Below are 22,539 nucleotides of genomic sequence, written 5' to 3'. Positions count from 1 at the left end.
TGTGCCGTCTCTCTCTTAACCAAATTGGAAGCATAGAAATTGTAAGAATAATAAACGCTAACATTGATATAAATTATTTGGCATGGGGCATAAAATAGAAATATTATATAATGAAATAAATGTGCCATATAATCTTATAACACTCAATTGTGGATTAATAACAGAAGTGATACATCAATATAATACTTTAAGAGTACTTGAAATTAAATAATGTTGCTGTAATTACAATATACAAAACTTCTTAAAATAAAATATAAAATATTATATATTTTACGTTTCAATAAGAATATAATATTATAATTATTATATTAATTATTATATATATTTAAATATTATATATTTTAAATTTCAAAAAAATAGTAATTAAAATAATATAAAGTGAAAGATCTAGATAAAAATGTCCTCATAAAAATATCCTATGATATAAAATATATAAATTTTAATTTTATTTTATAAAACACAATTTTTAATAAAATTTATTAAAAAAGTGCTAGTTTATATTGCACAGATAATTTCATATTATATTGTAAATGTGAGAGATATGACACATGTAAGTGAGATACAAAGATTAATAATATGTCAAATATTATTAATCATAAGTATGCAATTTTTTTTTTCTTAATTGTGTTGAAAGAATATACTGTGCATACAGGATAGTATAAAATATTGATACAATAAAAGAATTAAAATCGATATTTTAAGCATTATCCTCTATGTATGATCTCAGGCACCCACGCATACATATTTATGGTTATTGTTTTTACATGTAAATCAGGTACTCACTTTGAATTTATTTTAATCAATTATGCAAAGCATAACTTCCTGTGGAAGCTTATCTTATCATTAGCAGAAGTCACGCATCAATTTCGAGAAGGAGTAATATAAATAATTAAATTAACATCACTCAAAAGAATATTGATTATTCTTATTTTTGTAAATATTTCTTTAATAAAAAACGTAACAGCTAATTTCTTATAAACACTGAAAATCGTAGATCGCAATATACAACATAATATACTGATAACAATTCCATTTTTCAGTGGAGAGTAGCTATATTGTGTTGTACCAACATTGAAATTATCATTATTTTGTAATTATATGTAAGATATTGTACAAATTATTCCATACTTTTTGGACAGTGTGCTCATGTATTATTATTACATTATACAGTTTGCAAAAATACGATTTACTATTATAACAAAACCTACTTATTTTACACTAGCGCTACAGTGTCCAAAAGTATAGGTCAAATATTACAATGTAGCGAGCCTATACATAGTGACAATGTACACTCATTCGCCTAATGCATCCGCGCATTCATGTATTCATTATATAACAATGTTTCTACAGTGTTATCTCGTTAAAAGATTATTGCTCGGGATCAATCGCTATCCTCTAACATGGGCGCAAACTTGTTTACCTTCCAGGAACTGTTCCATAAATCTTGCCAACGGCCGAACAATTCTGGACGAACGTGAGACAAGAATATGAGAGAACAAAATAGAGTACAAGAATTAAGTTTGCTCACTCGAAAAAGTGGGAGGAGAGAAGGGGAGAGATAACTCGCGTTATCGCATATAGCGTGGAGCGAAAAATCTTTTTTGTAACGAGGAAGCACTGTATTTAGCCATACACAACGTTCTCCCTTGCCACGAAGAGACTATATAGAGACTAATTGCGAAACATGTGCTCATACACATTGCTCCTTTCATTGATGCGATTTCGTGTTGAAAAATAAAGAACTATTATATTACATTTAAAAAACGTATACTACAGTTAAAAAATGTTCAGTCATTTACAATAAGGAAGCTTAGTATCGACACGGTGGAAATAATTTTAATTTGAATATATGTAGGGTTCTCCAAGCCGACTGCTAATGAATCTCATTGCAATATGCAATTCGCGATGAAACACTGTATATTACAGCATAAAGTAACGTCACGCGATCCATCGAGCCCAGCTCATAAAATATGCGGATAGAGCGCCAGGTTTCGGGCGGGTCACAAAAGTTCCTGCCCTTGACAGTGCATCACTTCAAGTACGATTTATACAATGTTGTGCTTCTACACGTTTCTTTTTCCTGTTCTAAAAGGAATAATAAATCCTTGAAATTCACTCTTTTTAAACGTGGTCTCATTGGCATTTGTCTATTTAATCCGCTAGCTGATGCGTTTGCGCCAGGAGTACCCCCTGTGCTGTTGGTCGATCCCGCTATGTCGAGCTTAGGCTTCTTGCGAGGGCCAATTGCTTGTAAAGCTGTTAAATTTGCTTCTCTTTGTCTTAATTCTTCCATTTCCGCGCGTTGCATCTGAAACATTTTATATATTTTAAATAAATTATTATTAAGAAGAATTGAAATAAACACATAATACATGTATATCAAATAAAGTTATTGCGCAAGAAAAATTATAGGTATTTATATATCACCTCTTTGGCTTTAGCCTTTAATTTGGCTTGCTCGGGATCTTCTGTTTTTGCGCGACTCTTTGCGGCACGTAAAAGTAATTCTCGTTCTTGTTCTTCATGTTTCCTACGCTCGACTTTATCTAAGTCTTCCAAAAATTTTAACTGCGCTCTTACATCTTGTGTTACTTCATATCTAGGATCGACCTAAAAACAATAAAAAAAAATATTGCAAAAACGGAGAGAAAAGATACAAAATGTTAATTTATATAAAAAAAATTATTTTAGTTTGTAATGAGATGCAAATTTCTATTTGAGATAAATAAGATAATCGATTTAAATATTACCTTTATAAGATCTATCCTATGTTCTGCAATAACTGCTAATTTTTCTACTAAATTCTTTAACCTCTCTTGTACAGCATGCGAAATTAATGCTGCTACTTCTTGATTTGGTTCTTCCAGATTATGACTGGATGCTAAAATAATATATTTTTATGTAGAGCTAACTATATATTTATATATTTATCATTTTATATTAATTTAATAATAATGATAAAACTAAAATTACCAATTTGTTTAATTCTTTGTTGTAATGGTGTCATATGCAAAAATATTTCATCTTTACAAGATCGTATTTGGGTACCAACAAATTCTGTAGAGCCAAGTATTCTTTGAGATTCTTCTGCAAGATTAACACCACCCATAGCTGCTACATCATTTATATCATCATCCGCCCTATGTAACAAAATACAACGATTACGTTATTATACGTTTATAATAATTACAATATAATAATTACAAAATAAATATAATAATTACAAAATGCATTATCTTTAAATTAATATTGGTTCATTATTGTTTCTTTATATTTTTTATTAGCTTATTAATAGCAATAATTGCTTTTTTACATTACTTTTAGAAAATAAAACTTACGTATATCCTGCTGATGAAAACGTTTTTTTCTCTTTTTCCTTTGCAGTCGGTTTTTGAACAAGAGAAGGCACTACGGCTTTATTAACAGTAGTGGTTGTATTGACTGTTTTGCCTTGTGTTGTAGTCGTGACCGTTTTTACAACCGTTGTTGTAACTATAGGTGGCTTCTGCACAACAGGAGCAGTGGGTCGAATTCCAGTTACTGGTACTGTCGATTTTACAGTATATGCTGCAGTAGGGCTACGAACAACTGTTGTTACTGGTCGAACCTAAAATAATATAATTTTTATTGTACATTTGAAACAAAAGATTGTAAATAAAAAAAAACTTGCATAAATTTTGAAAAACATTAAAATAATTAATTACGTTATTAAGAAGCTATAAAAAAAAGTTTACGTTATTAAGAAGCTATAAAAAGAAGTTTAATTAATATCAACTCATACTAAATTCTTGTAATTATTCAGGTCTATTATTTTTTTATTTTGGAATTTATAAAAAAATGCAAATTTCTGTTAGATATCTGATAATATTGTAATACACAGACATAATAAATATATACATTAATATTATAACAGATTATAAGATTATCTTACAAGTCTTTGTGGAACAGGTTGGGCAGGCCGTGGAACTGTTGTAACTACTGCTGCTGCTGCTGCTGCTGTTACTGCTGTTTGAAGTGGTGCCATTACTCTTACTTGTGTTGTAGCTGTTGCAGTTGCTGTTACAGGAACTGTTGCGGCTACTGTAGGTCTATATTGAGTTTGCTATAATACATAGTAAAATATAATTACAAGCTAGAAAGTGATATAAATGAGATGCAAAATCCTCTCTTTTCTCTATTACAATTACTATTATATTACATATTCTTTTAAAAATACTAAATTATATAGATATAAATATAGATTCTGATAACCTATAACAAATTAATATCTTAGAAAAGAACGATTTTAAAGAAATATATGCTCGATATCCTCTTCAAAAATCTATTTCTCTAGAAGATTTCTCTTTATAAATACCCAAAGTTTTTTCCAAAATTAATACTTTAGAAAAAATTATTACAGTTTGCATACCTCTTGCAGAATTAATAAAATTCATAATAGATAATTAATTTTACCTGTGTGATAGTTGGAATAACAGCTGAAGCTATGGAGAAAACAACATTGGCTGGAGGAGGTTTTATTCCTTCTATGGATAATTCTTTTGTGACAAGCGACTGCCGCAAAAGCGGCAGACTTTTCTTTAGAAATCCGATGAGACATGGTTGTGGCGAGGCATTTAATAATTTTTCAAGCCTATCACAAAACTCTTCTGGTTCAACTCTAGCATCGATCAGATCTTGTATCAAAGTTCGGACATTGCGTTCCACTGATTTAGGTTCTCGACTAGATAACTCTAATAAGTTTGCTAAGAATTTACGGCACTTTTCTTTGGTATTATCAATAGTTTGACGCTAAAAAAAGAAAAAAAATATTATTTAAATATACCATATAAAACATTATTACATAAATAATTATGTTATTTTAAATTTAATTTTATCAAACATACTGGTGCGGGTGTTTGAACTGTTTGAACAGTAGTAGCCGTTGGTGCAGAAGTAGTTGTAGGTGCTGTCGTCACTGTTCCTGGAGTTGTAGTAGATGTAGTAATAGTAGGAGCTACGGTCTGTAGCAATACATATGTAAAACATAATAATTATTTATATTTATTACAATAACTGCAAATATGCTTAAAAATGTATAGATATAAAATGTAGTTATAAAATGTGTACTTTTACAATATATAGAAATACTATCAAAATACTAAAGTGAGATGTGTTCTAAAAAAAATCCATAGAATATTATATAATACTTTTATATTTATATTTAAATATAAATAACAAGATATAAATTTCATGCAGAAATGATAATAATAAAATATAAATAACAAAAAAATAAATTTAAAAAATTAAATTAATTAAATAAATTAAAAAATAAATTAAAAATAAATAAGAAATCATAATATTAAAAGAAAAGTTTATATTATAAAAAATAAATCATTGAAAATCCTTGCAGCACATACATAACATTGTTTCTGCTCTCTCTTTTTCTTTTTTTCTCAATAATAATATATACAATTAATGTAACAATTAAAATAACATCAAATTAAATATTAATTTTATACATTCTATGATTAAAAAGAAAATAAAATAAATTTCCTAAAATTAAAAAAAAATTGAAAGCAGAATCAAAAATACAAAATTATTTTCTCGAATATAACGTTCAAACTATTTTCATTATTTATTGCATGCAACTAAGAGAATTTTGCTAAATTGTATGGTACTACATTTCTGATAAATTACAGACTGTATCTATTTTTTTACATGCATGCTAAAAATTAAAAATAAAAATAATCCTATGCAAAAATTTTAACTCACTGACTGTTAGAGAAAACTATAAGTATAATGTGTAAGTTTTTAATATATATATTTTTAATATATAAATTTTTAATATATAATGTAATTATCTAGATTAATAATTTATTTAAGTAAGTTCTTACATTTATACATAATAACTATAAATATAAACAATATTTAATACTGATTTAATACTGATACATAAAATAAAAAAATATAAATAAATATAAATAAATATTCGTCATTATATCTTTCAAATTCAAGAAAATATGATAACATTAACTTATTCATTACAATATATTTTATAGACGCACTTGTACCTTGTACAGACTCGTATTTTACAAATTTTTTTTATAATTGTATTTAATATTATAAAAAATGTATATTATTATTTAAAAATAATGCATAATAATAAATAATATTTATTAATCATTTTACTTTACTCTTTGCATTATACAGAGACCTCCCATCAAATTTTATATTCTACCTCAAAATTTTTTTTTAAACGTTTAAAAATAATGCGCACACACAATACTACTTTCTTAATCAATTATAATATTATATTGTTAATGTAAAGAATATGTGATAGTAATACAATTTTACCTTTTTATTGTTATTACTTCTATTTCAATTAGAAAAATAGACTTGTAGAAAGTAAACTTGAGTATTATACAAATTTGAGTAATGTAATTACACATGCGAATACTACAAGAATAAAGAAATAGTTTTAATAAATATATGTATAAAATTATAAAAAAAAGCAAAGAAGATGTATAAATATCCTCACACAATTATATACTCTTTTCTTAAAAGAATTTATTTAATCTATGTAATCTTCCTATACATAACACCTTTAACCAATTATTCATGCAATATATTTGATGCAAAGATTAAGAGATTTGATAAAGATATTGAATTTTAATGCATTTATTACACTCCATGAAACTCAAAACATACTACCAAAGAGAAATGCATCCCAAAAGTAAGCTAATAATGAGATGTTATCAATTATGCGATTTAAGTTTGTATAACATTTAGATCAAAGTGATATTGGTATTATAAATAATAAAATTTATCATAAAATTTTTCGCATTCAAAATATGTATTTAAGAACTTTAAGATCTACAAATATAATTTTTCTACATTTTCTATATGGTGTTTATAAAAATAATAATGTACTAAATATTTGCGAATAAAGCAAAAATAAAAAAATAAATAAAAAAACTAAATTTTTGTATCATAAATACTCAAATTTAAATGTGCCAGGTAAAAGATATAAATTGTAAACAAAATATATTGGTGTACTGATAACATCATTCCACAGAAAACAAAGTCACAAACTAAGAAGTCTCTACAGTAGCACTACATCGAGTCTTGTAAGAGGTATAAGAGTGCGTCACCTGAACAGATTTTCTTAGGGTGGCGAGTGGTGGGCCAGTGAACTGGGTATTCAGCCTACTTACAGCCGGCACTGAAGTTAGGCGATAGGTAGTGCCTGGAGATGGTGCAGCAACTACTGCATTGCCAGCTATACTATTCGGCGTAACTGCAGTACCAGTGGGAGTACCCGCAGTTGGAGCTGGACCTACCCTCAATAATTGATACTGTCCATTTTCTGTTTTTAATAATAGATGACCTTGAGTACCAGGTTGAAGGCCGTGAAGTGCCTGTAATGTTATCTAGAGAAAAAATCAAAAACACATTTATTAATTATTGTATTGTATGTCATATTTTATGATAAATAAATCAGAAGTTTTACATGCTACAAAGAGTTAAACGCATAAAATAAAATTCCACGATGCCTTTCATTTTCTATACGCTATATAACTAAAAAAAAATTTGTTTGCTATATTATTCATATTTATAAATATTAAAATATCTTACCCCTGGAGCCCCTGGTCTCGCTCCTACCAATTGCTGTCCAATAACCACTCTTGGAGTAACTTGTTTATTGGCTTGTTGTCCCGCCACTGGTGTCGCAGGACGCATTGTATTTACATTGAGAATTTGAACATTACTGGGTACTATCGTCGAAGTAACTCCAGCTTTGGCTTGCAATGCTGTGCTGACTGCATTGCCAGCCACAGAGACTGGAACGGACATTGGAACGGAAACCATGCCACCGGGTGCTACACTAGTTTTAATCACTAAAGCTGCGCCTGTCGGCTTGTTCACTGCGGTCACTGTTTGGCTACCTGTCTGACTGACAGAACCGACATTGGAAACAACAACGTTCGATGTAGTCTGCAGTACCGGTTGCGAAGTTATACCTAAGGTACCGTTTGCTAGCTGCCCAACAGTTTGGGCAGGAAAGGTGAGCTTATTATTCGCATTTGCCACCCCTGTAGTAGCTATAACTTGTCCAACGCCGGGGTAGATGATCTTTACCGATTCGTGCGTCTTGGTCAAGCTCGGTATATGCGTGGCCTGATTGCTCGACACCTGGTTGGTGGTGGACACTTGATTAATATAGGCAGCAGGAGGTATTCCTGGCGGCTGTGTGTGCTGTTGCTGTTGTTGCGTGGTGATGACCTGCGGCGCCACTGCGTTCGAGGTAACCACGTTTACTGGCAGCAGAGTGCTGGTGGTGATGGGCTTAGTGACCTCTTGAGTCATTAGACTATTCACAGTGGTCACACCGCCGCCGTTCGAAACCCCATGTTTCTGCGGCTGTACCGCGGTGATGGTGCCCCCGTTGGAAATAGCGCTGTTCACCTGATGATTCTGTTGGCTGACCGACGCGGGACTCGCTTGATGGCCGGCCACGGTCGGCGTCGACGTTACAAGCTGCGTCTCGAGGGAGCCCACTATCGCGTTCACTGCGGATTCGTCGACATCCGTGCTTAGAGCTTCCTCTAAAAACTTAGCTGACGCCATTTTCTTCCAAGCTCCAACTGTAAACTGAATTGCGCGTGCGCCTGTCGCAAATTATTCCCATGGTGCACTGCCTCTCCCCCCCACTCCGCCCCACTTAGCGCAGCGAAAACCTGTACGCGGCGAGTTCTCTGTTTACCAGCGGATGGTATAACCGCCAAATTCTCGCCATCCTCGGGCACCGAGCTGCTCCCGAATACTCTCGACGGTCGTGTATTTCCGCTCGTGCGTCACCCCTCGCGATTTCGACGAGTCGCCCGAGATTACGCGTCCTTAACGCCACGAGACGCGTTATGGCTGTCGATAGCGCGCACACACGTCACCCGCCAAAATGGCCATCTTCGAACATGCAATCGACACGCCGCGTTCATGCGATTGATAAAAATCTATTATGATAATAATGCAGGCCTACGTAGTATTGTACGTCAGGTGGGGACGCAATTTTTTTTTCTCCTCGAGTCTCTTACTCCGGAACCACGTTTGATCAGACTTGTTTGTTACTTGAGAGCGCTCGAAAACAAGCATGCTCCGAAACCTGTGATCGCTCCTCTGCGGGTTCTGTGTGTTCTCAAATCCGAGATGATGGTTCCCCTTTAAAGGCTCTTGCACAAAGGATGCAACGTCGCACGATTGGCTGTTAAATAGACAAATTTTCGGGACTAAGAATCCTCTATTCGATGGAGGATAAATTTCGATGCAGAACTCTGATTGGTCAGTTGTGCTGGATATTCCTAGACCAATTGATGTAAGTGATTCAAACTTTCTAGCATGTAAAAAGCATCAACCATTTACAGTCGGACACATCATGTCTAAATTCATATATCGTGACTGATTTTGAAAATATTAGTGATGCGATATGACACGCATTTAGTAAAACACCGCTCATTGAGCGTTTAATGTTTAGTTTAAACGATTGTTTACATTTCATCTTCATTAATATCTTATATCAATGGATTGAACTACTAAGTATACATCTCTCTCTTCTGTCAATGAAAAAAATTTATTTTTTTACATTTATATGAGTGAAAGAGATATATCTTATTTTGTTTGGCATAACTTGCTATTTGCTAATGAAAAAAATGATTAACATACTTAGCTTCTTTTGTAATTTCAATATCTTTTCATATCATTAAATTTTCTTAATGCTATTTTTTATAAAAAATTTTATCTTGGCCAAAGAGAGATATATTTTCATTTCGCTTTTTATTTATTATATTTTTATTTATTATGTATATATATATTGAAAGATTCACCATTGAGAATTTTCTCTGTGATCTAAGTAAATTCAAACATCAGGAATATATATGTGTATTTTTGATGTTTAAATTTACTTAAATCACAGAGAATTCTTAATGGTGAAGCTTTCAATATATTGAAATATAAAATGATTGTTAACAATATAATAAGTTCATGAAATTCCAGAGTCAACTATTATGTAAACATATCAGAACTGTCTAAATGAGACAGCCGCATACAATTTAAAGGAAAAAAGTTTTAATATTTTCAAAAATCACTATCAGTTCTTCGTTTCTTCACAATAAATTTTCACACTGTCGTGTTAAGGATAAGGTGACCAATGCGGCCATGTCTGAATTTCACTATATAAAGCATCTCCAGGACTTAAAGTTTTCGAAATTTGTCGATGACCTAGTAATTTATAATTAGGCGCAATTTTACCAGTTTTGACACCAATTTCTATAATTTTTTGCGCGGCATGTATTTGTATTTTTGGTGGTTTAACCGTATTGAATGTGCCAATAAAAGAGATGCCAATGCTTTTGATGTTGTAATTGAAAGAATGAGCACCGACGTAATCCCAGCTTCTGCCAATGTATGCGAGACCATCGCCTCCGACGAGGAAGTTATAAGCGATGTCCGACCATTTTCTAGATTCGATGTGGAAAGTCTGAGCAAACCTCACATGCATTGTACATTCCGATTGCGTCTCGCAGAATTCCGTGGCGGTGTGACTGATAATTACATATGGTACTGGTAGCTTTAATTTTGTTAAAGTTTCTGAGGGCGGTTGCGCCCCCCATTCGTTCCTTTTGACAAAACGTACTGAAGTTGTATTTATTACACCTGAAAATTATAAAGCAATACACATATATAAAATATTCAAAATGTACTACATATATATAAAATATTAAAAATTTACTACATATACAAGTGAATTAAAAACTTGTTAATTTTGCACTGAATATCAAGAGTTATATATAATATTAATTAAATCTTGATATAGATCATAATGCACATTTTAAATCTGATACATTTTCGAGAATATGTTTTGCAACATTCAATTATACAATTAATTATTCTATAATTGCAAAAGCTAAAAACATATCTCTTAGATAAATGAATAAATATAATAAGTGCAAATATGAAGAATATAGAAGACAAATTAATTACAGACAAATTAATAACTTTATAAGAGCATAATACAATGATATTTATCTCGTGCGCTTGCAAATTTTCCAGATAGCAAATTACCCTCGAGCGATGAGTCTGGAATTTCCGGGAAAACTGGCGTAGGCGGTGCGTCCGTAGGACGAGCAATATGTACAATGGTGACCACTGTGGCAGTTAAAAATATTAAAGCTAGAACGCCCGACAAAACCGCACATCTCCACGTCCACAGCAACTGTGTCACTAAAATAATTATAAGAGTAAGATAATAGTTATAATATAATAAGGGTAATAATAATTATAAAATAATTATATTAAATACAACAGTAAGAGAGACCTATAAGCAACAAACATTAATTGTTACCTTTATTTAATTCGGTATTTTGTGGAAAAATAGGTCCATTGGTGGCTTCATCACCCTTATTCATCGATAAGTCTGAAAGATTGACGTCGGAAACGCTTGCCTCGAATTTTTTTACCTCCTGTATCGGAATGGGATTCGTATAAACGAACTGCTTTATGGTAACCGGACCCTTGTAGAAAGTCTTGTTACCCAGATGCACGTTCGTCGAGTTCTTCACGCATACATCGCCAAAGTTCGACGGATCAGCATTCGGGAGGACGACGTCGCCATTTGCGGTGGCGACCGCTTGATGTTGCTGAACGATAGTCGACGATACTGGCAGGTTCGTGATCCACTCACCGTCCTGCTCAACATCTGTTTCCTCTTCCTCTTCATCATCGTCGTCGTCTATGTCACTGCACTGCGTAGAGGAATCTCCAACGCTACCATTGCCCGGGACGACTACTGCGGTTTCCTTCGCCGACCTTGCAACCTCACCGTGAAACTTGTCGACCGCGTGTACTCTTTCGGCGGACACAACAGCACCGTTCGAGCAATCTTGTTCTTCCTTCTGATACTGATGATTATCGTCGGCCGTTTGCTGCTGCTGCTGTTGTACCAATGTCACCATGCCCATGCACTACATGGAGAACGCTTTTTTTTACATTGGGGACGTCAACGCGATGTAACAGGATGCGCTTCTACATCATTATTTTGAAAATACTCGCAATCTATATGCAAATATATATGTTTGTTTCAGAGTAAAATGATCATTATACATTGGCAACAATAAATTTGAACTTTATTTCTACCGATGAGAACCTAAGTACGTCGAATGAGGAATATGAATGTAAAATGAGTGTCCTTCAACTATAAGACAACTATAACGAATTGATTTTCTTGGTAAAGTATGTATAATTATAAACATCGATTATCTTAAACGATATGTAGTAGTTCACGATATATAGTTGAAATGCGCGTGAATTATTCGTACTCGTTATGATATATATTCGTGAGTATCGTTATAAATATATATCGTGATGGGAAATTTTTAATTAGATACGACTACTTTAAATTTACATTTGTAATTTCAACAAGTAACTTTCTGCCATATTTTTTTTGACAAATTACGTTTCCATTACAGAAACAAGCTGCGGACAAAAATGAAGACATGTACAACACGCGTCACGTTTAGAACGTCATCATCATTAGTAAAATAAAAAAATGGGCTTTAATTGAAGCGCATCATTTGCGATTATTATCCATTAAATCGGTGCAACCGATCACACCCGCATTATTTGCTAAGTTAAGGCTGAGATTGACTCATACTCGAGATTACCTCACAGGCATCATCGTTCCTGTTGGTAGTGGTCACTTTGCCAACACCAAGTCCACCATCAATCTACAACATCCAAGGCACCGTCGATGTGGAAGATGCTTCGCGGAAAACTTCATTCGAGTCAATTCTGAATTCTCGACACGTCGAATCACTTGTTCTATTGGACAATTAAATTTCACGGGAACAAAGTACAATCCATGCAGCACGAACTCAGCTGGAACCAATCGTTATCTTCGTTGATCCTACGACACTGTCAGATAGATATTAGAGTGGACGATGACGCGATTGTTGAAGGACGACACGTCATGAAGAGACGGAATCGTGGAAATGCTCGTTCTCGCCAGAGTTGCAAAAATATAAAACAAAATAAAGAAAAGATACGCAAACTGGTATAGCGACTGTCCTTCGACAGCCTCGTGCAATGTCCTCGTTAATTCGAATAATAATGTGGATTTTCGTACCGATACGCGGATGATACCGCGATGTTCACAATGTCACGCGCAATCTGCGTCATTTGCGAATCGCACTGCGTACTTTACAACAAAATTACCGTAACACAAAGAGATGCTGTATATTATATATATAGATATGTAACGTTTGACGCCCGCTTTTATTTCCGAGAAAAATAGATATTTACCGCCACAAACCGATCTCATCAGCGCTGGCTGATCAGATTGTTGAGCGATGTTAAAATTCTAGCGTAATGGTGGCATCATCTCCGTTCGATATGACTCGTAACTTGTAACAGACTGCTATCGCACTGTCGAACATGCTCGGAAATTGCCGGCCCCACTCTCTGCCGCTTTCTCTCACAATCAACGGTGACTGTTAACGATATGATTCGCTCGCATCGTCTACATGATAACGCTGCTTTATGCGATTCTTGGGTTTTTTCACGGATTTTACACCAAATGAATCTGGGTTTTCTATCCGGATGTTCGATGATTTCTCTCAATGACACAAAAATATCTTTTATATTATTTTTGTTGTATAATTTTTTGACAATTAAAAGATATTTTTTGCGCGCGCAAAATTGTAAAACATACATTTTGCATGCAATTATATTCAAGTTACGAACAAATTACGACCACATTTTATATTTTCAAAAAATTTAAAGATGGAGGAAGAATACGGTATCACAAAAAAAAAAGAAATCCTTCATCTGCAAACTTGTATATTCAATTATACAATTATATCGTAAAACTATTTCACGCTAAATTTAATTATTTAATTTAATAAAAATAATTTTATTATTAAATAATTTAATCTAATTAAATTATTTAATAATAAAATTATATCTTCTTTAAGAAGAAAACACATTTTAATAAACAATCTTTCGTATTTTGCAGAAAAAATGCAGTAGCATGAACTTTAGATAACAAGATAACTTTAGACACGACTTTTTTCTAATTGTGAGTAAAATAAAATTCCAAATTAAAATAAATTTAGAGTGTTGAGATGTTAATGTAGACATCTTATTTCAGTATTTTGCTAAAAATATATTACATATTGGTAAATCATTGAACTTATACAAATATTCTACATCATAATAATTATAGCGAACCAACAATAAATGAACATGTATGCTTAAATACGCGCTTTATCAATAGTTTCGCAATATTTTGGAAAATTTATATATGTATATATATGATATAATGAAATACAATTATGCGCATACACACATATATAAGATGATAATTTCTACAGTCTCAATCGATATCTTTTTTTAATGCTACCGTATTAATACGATAGCTTTCATATCATATTTGATATCATATTGAGTTTAAATGCGTGGTCGCATCAATTTGAGTTGTATAAAATTACAAGATTCGGCTAAAATCAATATAATATGTACAACCAAATTTGCAAATAAAAACCAAATTGTAATTTTTGTTTTCAAAAAAATAGGAAATTGAGAAAAATATTTTTAAAATATAAAAATAAACAATATCTATTCTTTATGCAGACAAAAATACTGGATTTTTGAAAAATCTGAATCTAGAAAGAGAGATTTGGAAGGGAAATTGTTGAGAAAGGGTTAATAGTTGTTTGCAATTCAATTTGTTTAAATAAAGTCAAATAAATAACAAATTATTAATGATTAGATATTAATGATTAAATTAATGATTAGAGAGATTAAATTATTTTAATAAATTATTTAAGAAATTTAATATTACATCATTAAATCAATTATCGAGTTTTATTGAAAATAACACAGTGAAAATGATTCTTAGAATGTATAAGCAAGTGTAATATGTATATATGCAGCAGTAACAATATTCAGTTTGTCTTCTAAATATATTAAATGATTATTTTTTAATATCTAAATCTTCTTTGTCACAACAGGAGAGAAAAATTTCATATATTAATATCTTAATAATAAATAATGAATACATCCTGTCTGTCTCTCTTTCTAGCATTTAAACTGACTTTTGCAATAATAGTTCTGTATAACTATAATATGCATATTTTTTTACTATCAGCAACATTGCAATAATTTATAATTAAACAACTCGCGCAGTTCACATTAATTCTATAACTGTAATAGTAAGTAGGTTGTAGCCTTGTCTTTTCTTAAAATTATGCATCTAATTTCCTATTATATATTGTGAAATCACTATAGAATATGGTATGCAAAATTAATTTAATGCATCAAGTTTAAATGTTATCCCACTTGGTCCAACAATTTTTCCATGTTGACAAGTTGGTTAGATCTTTAGTTGGATAGATCTTTTAGATGTGATGTTCAATGTTAGACACTGTCATCTAGTGAATAGAAAAATACAATATCTTTGTTTTTAAAAGGTATTTTGGCGTCGCCAGTATATTATAAAAGTATTTTTTATAATAAATTAAATAATATGAAATGTAGCATCTCAGATACTGCTAGTAACTACATAATATGTATAAAATATATAAAATTATTCCTTTCTTACCATGATACCACCATTTTGTTTTTTTTGGATTCTTGTTGCAAGTTCTAACATACAATGTATTGTCAGATGGCCTTTTCTGTATAGAAAAGTATGTGTATGAGATTTGCTTATTATAGATGAATATTAAGGCTCACATATATATTATTTAGTAGCTAAGTTATACCTTCTCTGTACAACTGCTCAACATGGAAATAATACTCAGGCAAATGCTTTGCACGCTGAGAGCAGGAGACCAATCCTCCGTTAATATAGACAAACAAATATGACCATTGCTATAAACATGTGGATGTACAGGAATATTTCCACCAATAAAAGTCACTTCTGGTGAATCAAACGGATATTTAGAACTGAATTTAAATTGAAGCTGAAATTGTTCTCCTTCATACAGCGTGCCTTTAGCACCTTCCATATAAACAATCCATTGTGTCAAATTCTGTCCCACCATTTCTCCATCTACGTGTACACCTGGTGGTGGTTCGCGTATTAAAGACATCAATTCCTTTTGAAGTCTTCGCTAGGATATTAAATAAATTTATTTAACATTTTATATATAAATAATTTTAGAAAAATTACTTCGTTCAAAGATATATATATATATATATATATTTTTTTTTTTTTTAATATATATAATGCTTTGCATTCTTTCTGATAAATAATTAATTTTATTTTTCAAACTTACATTATTATTTTAAAATATTTAAATAGTTCTAATAGTTATAAAAAATAATTATAAATAATCTAAATTATATAAATAATATAGTTGGACAAAAGAAAATAAATATAATAAAAATTAATTAATTTGTGAATCAAGTGATAATTAAATAAGTAATGAAAAATTTTACCAAATTTGTATTAAAAGTTATACATATTTAAAAATAATTATATTTTTTGAGAATATAACATTTTTTATTAACAATCATACATCTCTTACTCTCAATGAAAATATAATCGATAATTCGAGTTTGCTGATCACATAATTTTTGATAAAAAGCATATACGAGTATTTCGTCAATAAAATCATACATTTTACATTTCACAACGTCCATTACAGAACTATGCTCAGTTGTTCGCGTTGGGAAAGAGAGAAGGATTAAAAATTGAAATCCTTTTAATATTTTTTTTCCCCCAATTACAGATTAAATATTCTCGGCAAATCGACGACATGCTGCCCCGATCGTTTCGAGATTCACGAAGAGACCGTAAAAAAATGAAAGCGGACGTACCTTTGACGGGGACGTTGCTGCCATTGTCGTTAAACAGCTCTCCATCGAAATACATAACCGTAGCTTATCGCGACGCGATCGTTCGATTGTCGCGCGTACTTTTCTTTCCTAGAAAGAAGTGCGTCCGCCTCGAAAGATCGGGCGAACTCACATTTTCCTCGCGGTCTCGCCTTTTATCCTCGCGGTCAAGGTGAAAGGGCGACTATAGAGGAGAACGACGAGCGAGGGCGACGACAGCTTCGCTGGAAACGCTATGACAGCGTTGACAGCTTCGCGCAAGACGGCCAGTCGCGAGGTGCGAGGCGCCCGATCGTCACATGTATACATGTGTATGAATGTACATACACATACATACACGCGGCATACGATACACGTATATCAATGATATTTCTATGGCGATAAGAATATGATACTAGCCGCGCGATGAGATAAGTTATTATCCGATCGTTCTCGTTGTGTAAACTCGATATCCGAATCAGTGAAATAATTCTGCGAAATTCAACAGCAGATAGCTAAATGTAAATAAAATCACGCAGTGATATGGGTATTAGTACTCTGATTTTTTTCTTGAAATATTATCAAAGCGCATATGGTACACTCGTGAAAATTACTCGGACGATTTGCGGCATTTTTCCGCGAGGCAGAAGCGAAGAATTTAATAGCTGGATGGAAAACCGGTGTTGTTCTTCTAATGAAATATGAAAAAAAAAAAAAATTATGTGTGGACAATTTGGACTTGAAAAAAAAATATCTATGCGCACTCTGCTTTAACCGATGTTGGTAATCTTGAGTTAAGGTGAGTTTTTAATTTGAGAATTGCGTTTAAATCCTAGTGACATTAAGCGCGTACGCGCGAATAGCGAGTGCGATCCACAATTATCCTTGCTTGTTTATGGTTATGGATAAAAAATATTTTTACGGATGACGTTTGTACGGCGAAATTGGCGGAGAAACGTTGCGTTGCGGTTATTATTACACGGCTGACGTGCACGGATTCTGCGTACACGATATCGGCGGACGGATTGTGCAATGGAGAGCATATTCCACGAAAAGGTAAACACGTCGATGTGCGATGTAATTAATTGGACGTTCTCTCCGCGGAAGGGACGGGATCGCGCTCACGTTCTCTGGCAAATGTTTCGCAGCAAGAGGGATATCTGTGCGCCCAGCATTGCCTGAACGCGCTTCTACAGGGTCCCTACTTTAACGCCGTGGATCTGGCGAGTTTCGGTCATCAGATGGACGAGGAGGAGAGAATCCGGATGGCCGAGTCGGGCGTCGACAGTGAGGATTATAAACTATTTCTAGAGGTAAAAGCGAGAGAAATTTTTGTTCTTTCTTTTTTTTCACGTGTCACGTACAGTACTCGCAGTACAAATAAGAGCAACTATAAGTTAGCGAGAGAAGAGAGATTCTTTTCCTTCAAAATTTTCTTAATGTTGATATAAATGCTTGACATTGTTAACAGCTTGACAGCTGTTGTCATCCCCCAAGAGCCAAGCGAATATGTTTGATAACAATAGCAAATTGCTTCTTGTGTGTGTTTAGCAACCATCGGGAAACATGGACGACAGTGGATACTTTTCAGTTCAAGTTATTAGCAGTGCTTTGAAAGTTTGGGGTTTAGAATTGATTCCATACAACAGCACAGAATCGACAGCTTTACTGGCACAGAATGATCCTTCGTAAGTTATTGATAATTTGTTCTCCTTGTGTTTTGTTTTTAAATATTTTGTTCTATTGCACTTGCGAAAAAGCATTCTTTTCAAATATTTCTTAGTGTAATTACAATAATGAAGTAATAAATATATAAATGAATGCATTATGAATAATAATACTTATGTGGACATGATATTTGGACATATTGTTCAAAAAATATAATTAATAACTTCATTATGCTTTGAAGTAATACATGAAATAATATAATTTTCAGTCGGATGAGAGCATATATTTGTAACTATAAAGGACATTGGTTTACGATAAGAAAGCTTGGAAACCAGTGGTTCAATTTAAATTCAATGCTCAGTGGGCCACAACTTATATCGGACACTTATCTCGCAATGTATCTAGCTCAATTGTTGCAAGAAGGTAAATATAAAACAAAATAATAATAAATATATCATGCTAATTTACTACTCTCTTTTGCTTGTAGGTTATTCTATCTTTATTGTTATTGGTACACTTCCACAATGCCCTGCCGAAGATGTTCTTCTAAAAAATCCTATAGTTGCCACAAAAAGTAATCTAAACCCGGAATCAAAGAATACATCCAAAGGTTATCGTTTAGGTAGCAAAGTGGAAGATGATATCTTGAAAGCTGCACTTGCGATGGGAGAGGTAAAGGTTCCACAGACGTCGTGTACAACTAGAAGTGCATCCTCGCTTTCGCATAAATCTGAGTTACCCACGGATAAACTTCGCGAAAGGATAATTCCTATAAGAGTCGAGGGTAGAGAAGAGGAAAGCGAAGAGGAGGAAGAGGAAGAGGAGGAGGACGAGAATGTGCAATTAGCAAGGGCTTTGCAGATGAGCTTGCAAAATGACGAGGATGATGTAGATAAGAGCTTGAAGTTAAGATTAGATCTTCACACTGATGATAAAACGACGCATTTAACAAATTCTACAAATGATGCGGACGAAGATGACGAGCTGAGACGAGCATTACAATTGAGCCTCGAATGCGTGACTGCCCCACCAACACCTGATCCTGAAGACGTTCGCTGGCGTCGATTGAATCATTTTGGCATATACACGAGAACGCCAAACAGCGAGCCTTCGGCAAAATTAAATACTTAACAATAAGCATAAATTTCCTGCACAAAATGTCTTACTATTACTAAAGGGATGCGTTGTAAATTATATGATTGAGTAGTTGAATTCAAAAAGGTATGTGTGTGTGTGTGTGTGTGTATATGTATATATATATATATATATATATATATATATATATATATATATATATACACACGCACATACATATATATATATGTCACTTTGTATACTAATATTGTAATGATAAGAAAAGGAGAAAGAGAGAGAAAGAAAGAAGCGTCTTACTTTAAATGAAATCAACTAAAGCTATATTTTCGGTTCTCGAATGCAAGTTTTACCGACTGTCTTCTTTTCCCCTCTCAAATTTGTTATACTAATCCTTCTCGAAATAAAAACGTTTGAGCAAGGATTTTATTATTGTACTAATTAATTTTAAGCCGAACAATTTATATTCCGAGAGAGAAAAACCGACTATGCAATCGCAATATTTAAAGTACAATTATCTTTTCCCAACCGTATTGTATTATATATTTTCGGAGCACGTTTAAAGAGAAATGTTATTAAAAACCTAGAAACCTCTAAAATGTGCAGATTATTTACGGAGAAGAATTACTCTCGTGAAATCATATCAAACGGAGAAGAATTTCTCTCGAGAAATCATGCCAAAAATAGAAGAATTTCGTGAAATGTCAAAAAAAAAAAAAAAAAAAAAAATTCCAAATTCCCCATAAAGGTACGTTTTCATCACAAGTGCTACAATGTAAATGAGGGATTTGGGCCGTTCGTGCGTGCGGCCGCTCCTCCCTTGGATGTGTGTGAACGCTGAATGTTGACATTCAACATGGCGGCATGTCGTCAGTGCTGTGCTGTGTCGTGGTGAGTCTCGTAAAGCCATTTAATTGCCGTACAATTGCGAGCTTTGTGTAGCGGCGCGTGCGGCTCGGGTCTCCCGGCGATCCACGCTCCGATCCGGTCGTCGAGATCGAAGTCCACGAGACGCGAGAGGAATCGGGCCGCGATGGGGAATCACGCTCTCGCCCGCGGCGAGATAAGGCGCCTCGCGACCTCGTAAAAAAAATCAGAACCGATCCGCGGAAAACCGCGGACGAGCGCGCGATGCTCGTCTACTCCGAGACGGGAGGACTCCTCGGGGAGGGACGCGGACGGGGGGACTCGCGCGAACCGCCCGCGACGATCATCTGTCGCGTGTATCGCTGCCGCACGATCGCCCTTCTCCTTCGAATCTCGCAAACATTTCGTGTTATCGCGTATACGGTAATGTTAGCCGATAGTAACGCGATCGGAATCGGATAGCATGATAAATGTAAGGGTCCGAGGGTCGTGATCGTGATTCATGTATTCTGTGAGATCGCGTACCACGCGACACGTCCTGCAGTGTCGCGTTAGGTGCAATTTTCAGCAAACGTGTGAGGAACACTTAATGATAGAACCACGTTTCTCGCGGTACACCGAGTCAATGTCAAACTATCACACGATTAGGAAGAAAGCGCGTTTATTCCCGTAGAGAGCTATAAAGAAATGTAGTTATATTGTTCCTGTTATTTCTTAGATAATGTGGAAAGTTCTCTATCTTTCTGTTTGTGCAGAGATAAAATAAATATATTGTAAATATAAGATAATTATACACACACACACACTCGCATATATATATATATATATATATATATATATATATATATATATATAGTGTGTGTGTGTGTGTGTATATGTGTATATATATATATATATATATATATATATATATATTTACACTTATTTTATATGTACTATATGTTTATTTAATATTTAAAAAGTTTGTTCATTGAATTTTCATGCATATTTTTAGTAATTTTAAATTAATTTTTATCAATGAAATTGTTATACATGTATTACTACATTAGAAAGTGAAAAATCCATAAATATTATTTTTCTTTAATTAATATTTTTTACAGCATCTATAACAGTTTATAAAGATGTGATTTTACTTTGACTAATATTGTTTGCAAAATTTGTTTTTTTTTAATTTTATGTGCCAAATTTAATTAGAATTTGAAAATTTTTATAACACATTTATTCCATATAGAATTAATTGTATTACAAAATTAATGCTGTAAATATTTTGTATATTTTATTGAATACAGAAAGCTCGCAATCTTTGAATAAAAAACACTATACTTTAATATAATTTCTTGACTTTCATGTTTTTTCATATTGTTTTTTCTCTTTTTCTTGCAGCTTGTGTCATTGTTAGTTTAGGACACTTCTGAAACTAAGGCTCACTGTAAATTTCACATTTAAAAGCTGAAGAAGGAAACGCTATTATAGAAATATTGAAAGAGAACACAACCAGACTCAGCACGCATTGAAGACATCTGAGGATTTTCAAGTCAACATTTATCCTTTAAATCTCCTATGTTTTTGATTTACTTCTTTTATAAAGAATGACTGATGTTTAAAAAGAAACACAGTTGTTCTAGTGCACGCTAAATTGAGTATTTATCAAACAGTTGTTATAATATTCAAACATATACATATGGAAAGTATTGACAGTATATGGTGTGCTAAGGTTTTGTACTTGTATTAAGTCATAAATCAACATTAACTGCATCGTTCATTTGTATATTGTATACACAACAAGCTTTGTGAACAAGAAATAGGTGGGCTAATATAGTGACCGTGATTGCGATTGCGGCTGAGATTGTGCTGCTCTGCTTGGTTGATAGAACATCTTTATCTGCGTTTATAAGGAGTGCCAAGTTTGTGTCGAGCTACTGTGGTACTCTCCATTAAATAATTGATGATATATGTGTTAAAATACTTTTGAAGAGACCTCACTTTCACTTCCTGATCACAAAGGAGTCTGCATTTCTGCAGCATTTCAAAGAGCCACTTCCTCTTCATTAAGTTCTTGTAACA

General features: G+C 33.0%; 4 protein-coding genes and 1 long non-coding RNA gene across 10 annotated transcripts; 2 read left to right on the top strand and 3 right to left on the bottom strand.

The window, feature by feature from the left end:
* Positions 1-944: 944 nt before the first annotated feature.
* On the bottom strand, positions 945-9,213 carry LOC105255642 (transcription initiation factor TFIID subunit 4). Of its 2 annotated transcripts, none has more exons than XM_011265053.3 (10): positions 7,615-9,213; positions 7,131-7,409; positions 4,884-5,000; positions 4,453-4,788; positions 3,932-4,102; positions 3,339-3,607; positions 2,974-3,140; positions 2,751-2,881; positions 2,428-2,610; positions 945-2,308 (listed from the first exon to the last, which is right to left on the bottom strand). In XM_011265053.3, exons 1-10 carry the CDS (start codon positions 8,605-8,607, stop codon positions 2,030-2,032), a joined length of 2,925 nt encoding a protein of 974 aa, XP_011263355.1. In that variant the 5' UTR covers positions 8,608-9,213; the 3' UTR covers positions 945-2,029. The 2 variants fall into 2 exon arrangements, with proteins under 2 accessions (XP_011263355.1, XP_011263356.1); XM_011265054.3 differs by having other exon boundaries at positions 7,194-7,409; positions 7,615-9,212.
* Positions 9,214-10,011: 798 nt separating this feature from the next.
* LOC105255643 (peptidoglycan-recognition protein LC) lies at positions 10,012-13,631 on the bottom strand. Of its 5 annotated transcripts, none has more exons than XM_020028906.2 (5): positions 13,330-13,631; positions 12,693-12,942; positions 11,375-11,993; positions 11,047-11,253; positions 10,012-10,686 (listed from the first exon to the last, which is right to left on the bottom strand). In XM_020028906.2, exons 3-5 carry the CDS (start codon positions 11,988-11,990, stop codon positions 10,163-10,165), a joined length of 1,347 nt encoding a protein of 448 aa, XP_019884465.1. In that variant the 5' UTR covers positions 11,991-11,993; positions 12,693-12,942; positions 13,330-13,631; the 3' UTR covers positions 10,012-10,162. The 5 variants fall into 5 exon arrangements, with proteins under 5 accessions (XP_019884465.1, XP_011263357.1, XP_019884466.1 ...); XM_011265055.3 differs by having other exon boundaries at positions 12,693-12,906; XM_020028907.1 differs by lacking the exon at positions 13,330-13,631 and adding an exon at positions 13,154-13,323.
* Positions 11,865-12,696, top strand: LOC112637182. Its single transcript, XR_003122451.1, has 3 exons — positions 11,865-12,038; positions 12,114-12,261; positions 12,498-12,696. It is a non-coding gene; the product is annotated as an uncharacterized LOC112637182 (long non-coding RNA).
* Positions 13,632-14,145: 514 nt separating the features above from the next.
* LOC105255644 (ubiquitin-conjugating enzyme E2 W) lies at positions 14,146-17,154 on the bottom strand. The gene is made up of 4 exons (XM_011265056.3): positions 16,852-17,154; positions 15,792-16,142; positions 15,629-15,704; positions 14,146-15,458 (listed from the first exon to the last, which is right to left on the bottom strand). The coding sequence occupies exons 1-4, from the start codon at positions 16,894-16,896 to the stop codon at positions 15,445-15,447; spliced, it is 486 nt and encodes a 161-aa protein (XP_011263358.1). The 5' UTR covers positions 16,897-17,154; the 3' UTR covers positions 14,146-15,444.
* A 524-nt stretch (positions 17,155-17,678) lies between these two features.
* Positions 17,679-19,728, top strand: LOC105255645 (ataxin-3). Its single transcript, XM_011265057.3, has 5 exons — positions 17,679-17,904; positions 17,997-18,161; positions 18,400-18,536; positions 18,785-18,939; positions 19,004-19,728. Exons 1-5 carry the CDS (start codon positions 17,881-17,883, stop codon positions 19,645-19,647), a joined length of 1,125 nt encoding a protein of 374 aa, XP_011263359.1. The 5' UTR covers positions 17,679-17,880; the 3' UTR covers positions 19,648-19,728.
* The last annotated feature ends 2,811 nt before the right edge of the window (positions 19,729-22,539 follow it).

This window comes from Camponotus floridanus, unplaced genomic scaffold (assembly GCF_003227725.1).
Source record: "Camponotus floridanus strain SB8 unplaced genomic scaffold, Cflo_v7.5 scaffold14, whole genome shotgun sequence".
NCBI lineage: Eukaryota > Metazoa > Arthropoda > Insecta > Hymenoptera > Formicidae > Camponotus > Camponotus floridanus.
The sequence above is the reverse complement of the archived record's forward strand: the minus strand, read 5'-3'. Positions and strand labels throughout refer to the sequence as shown.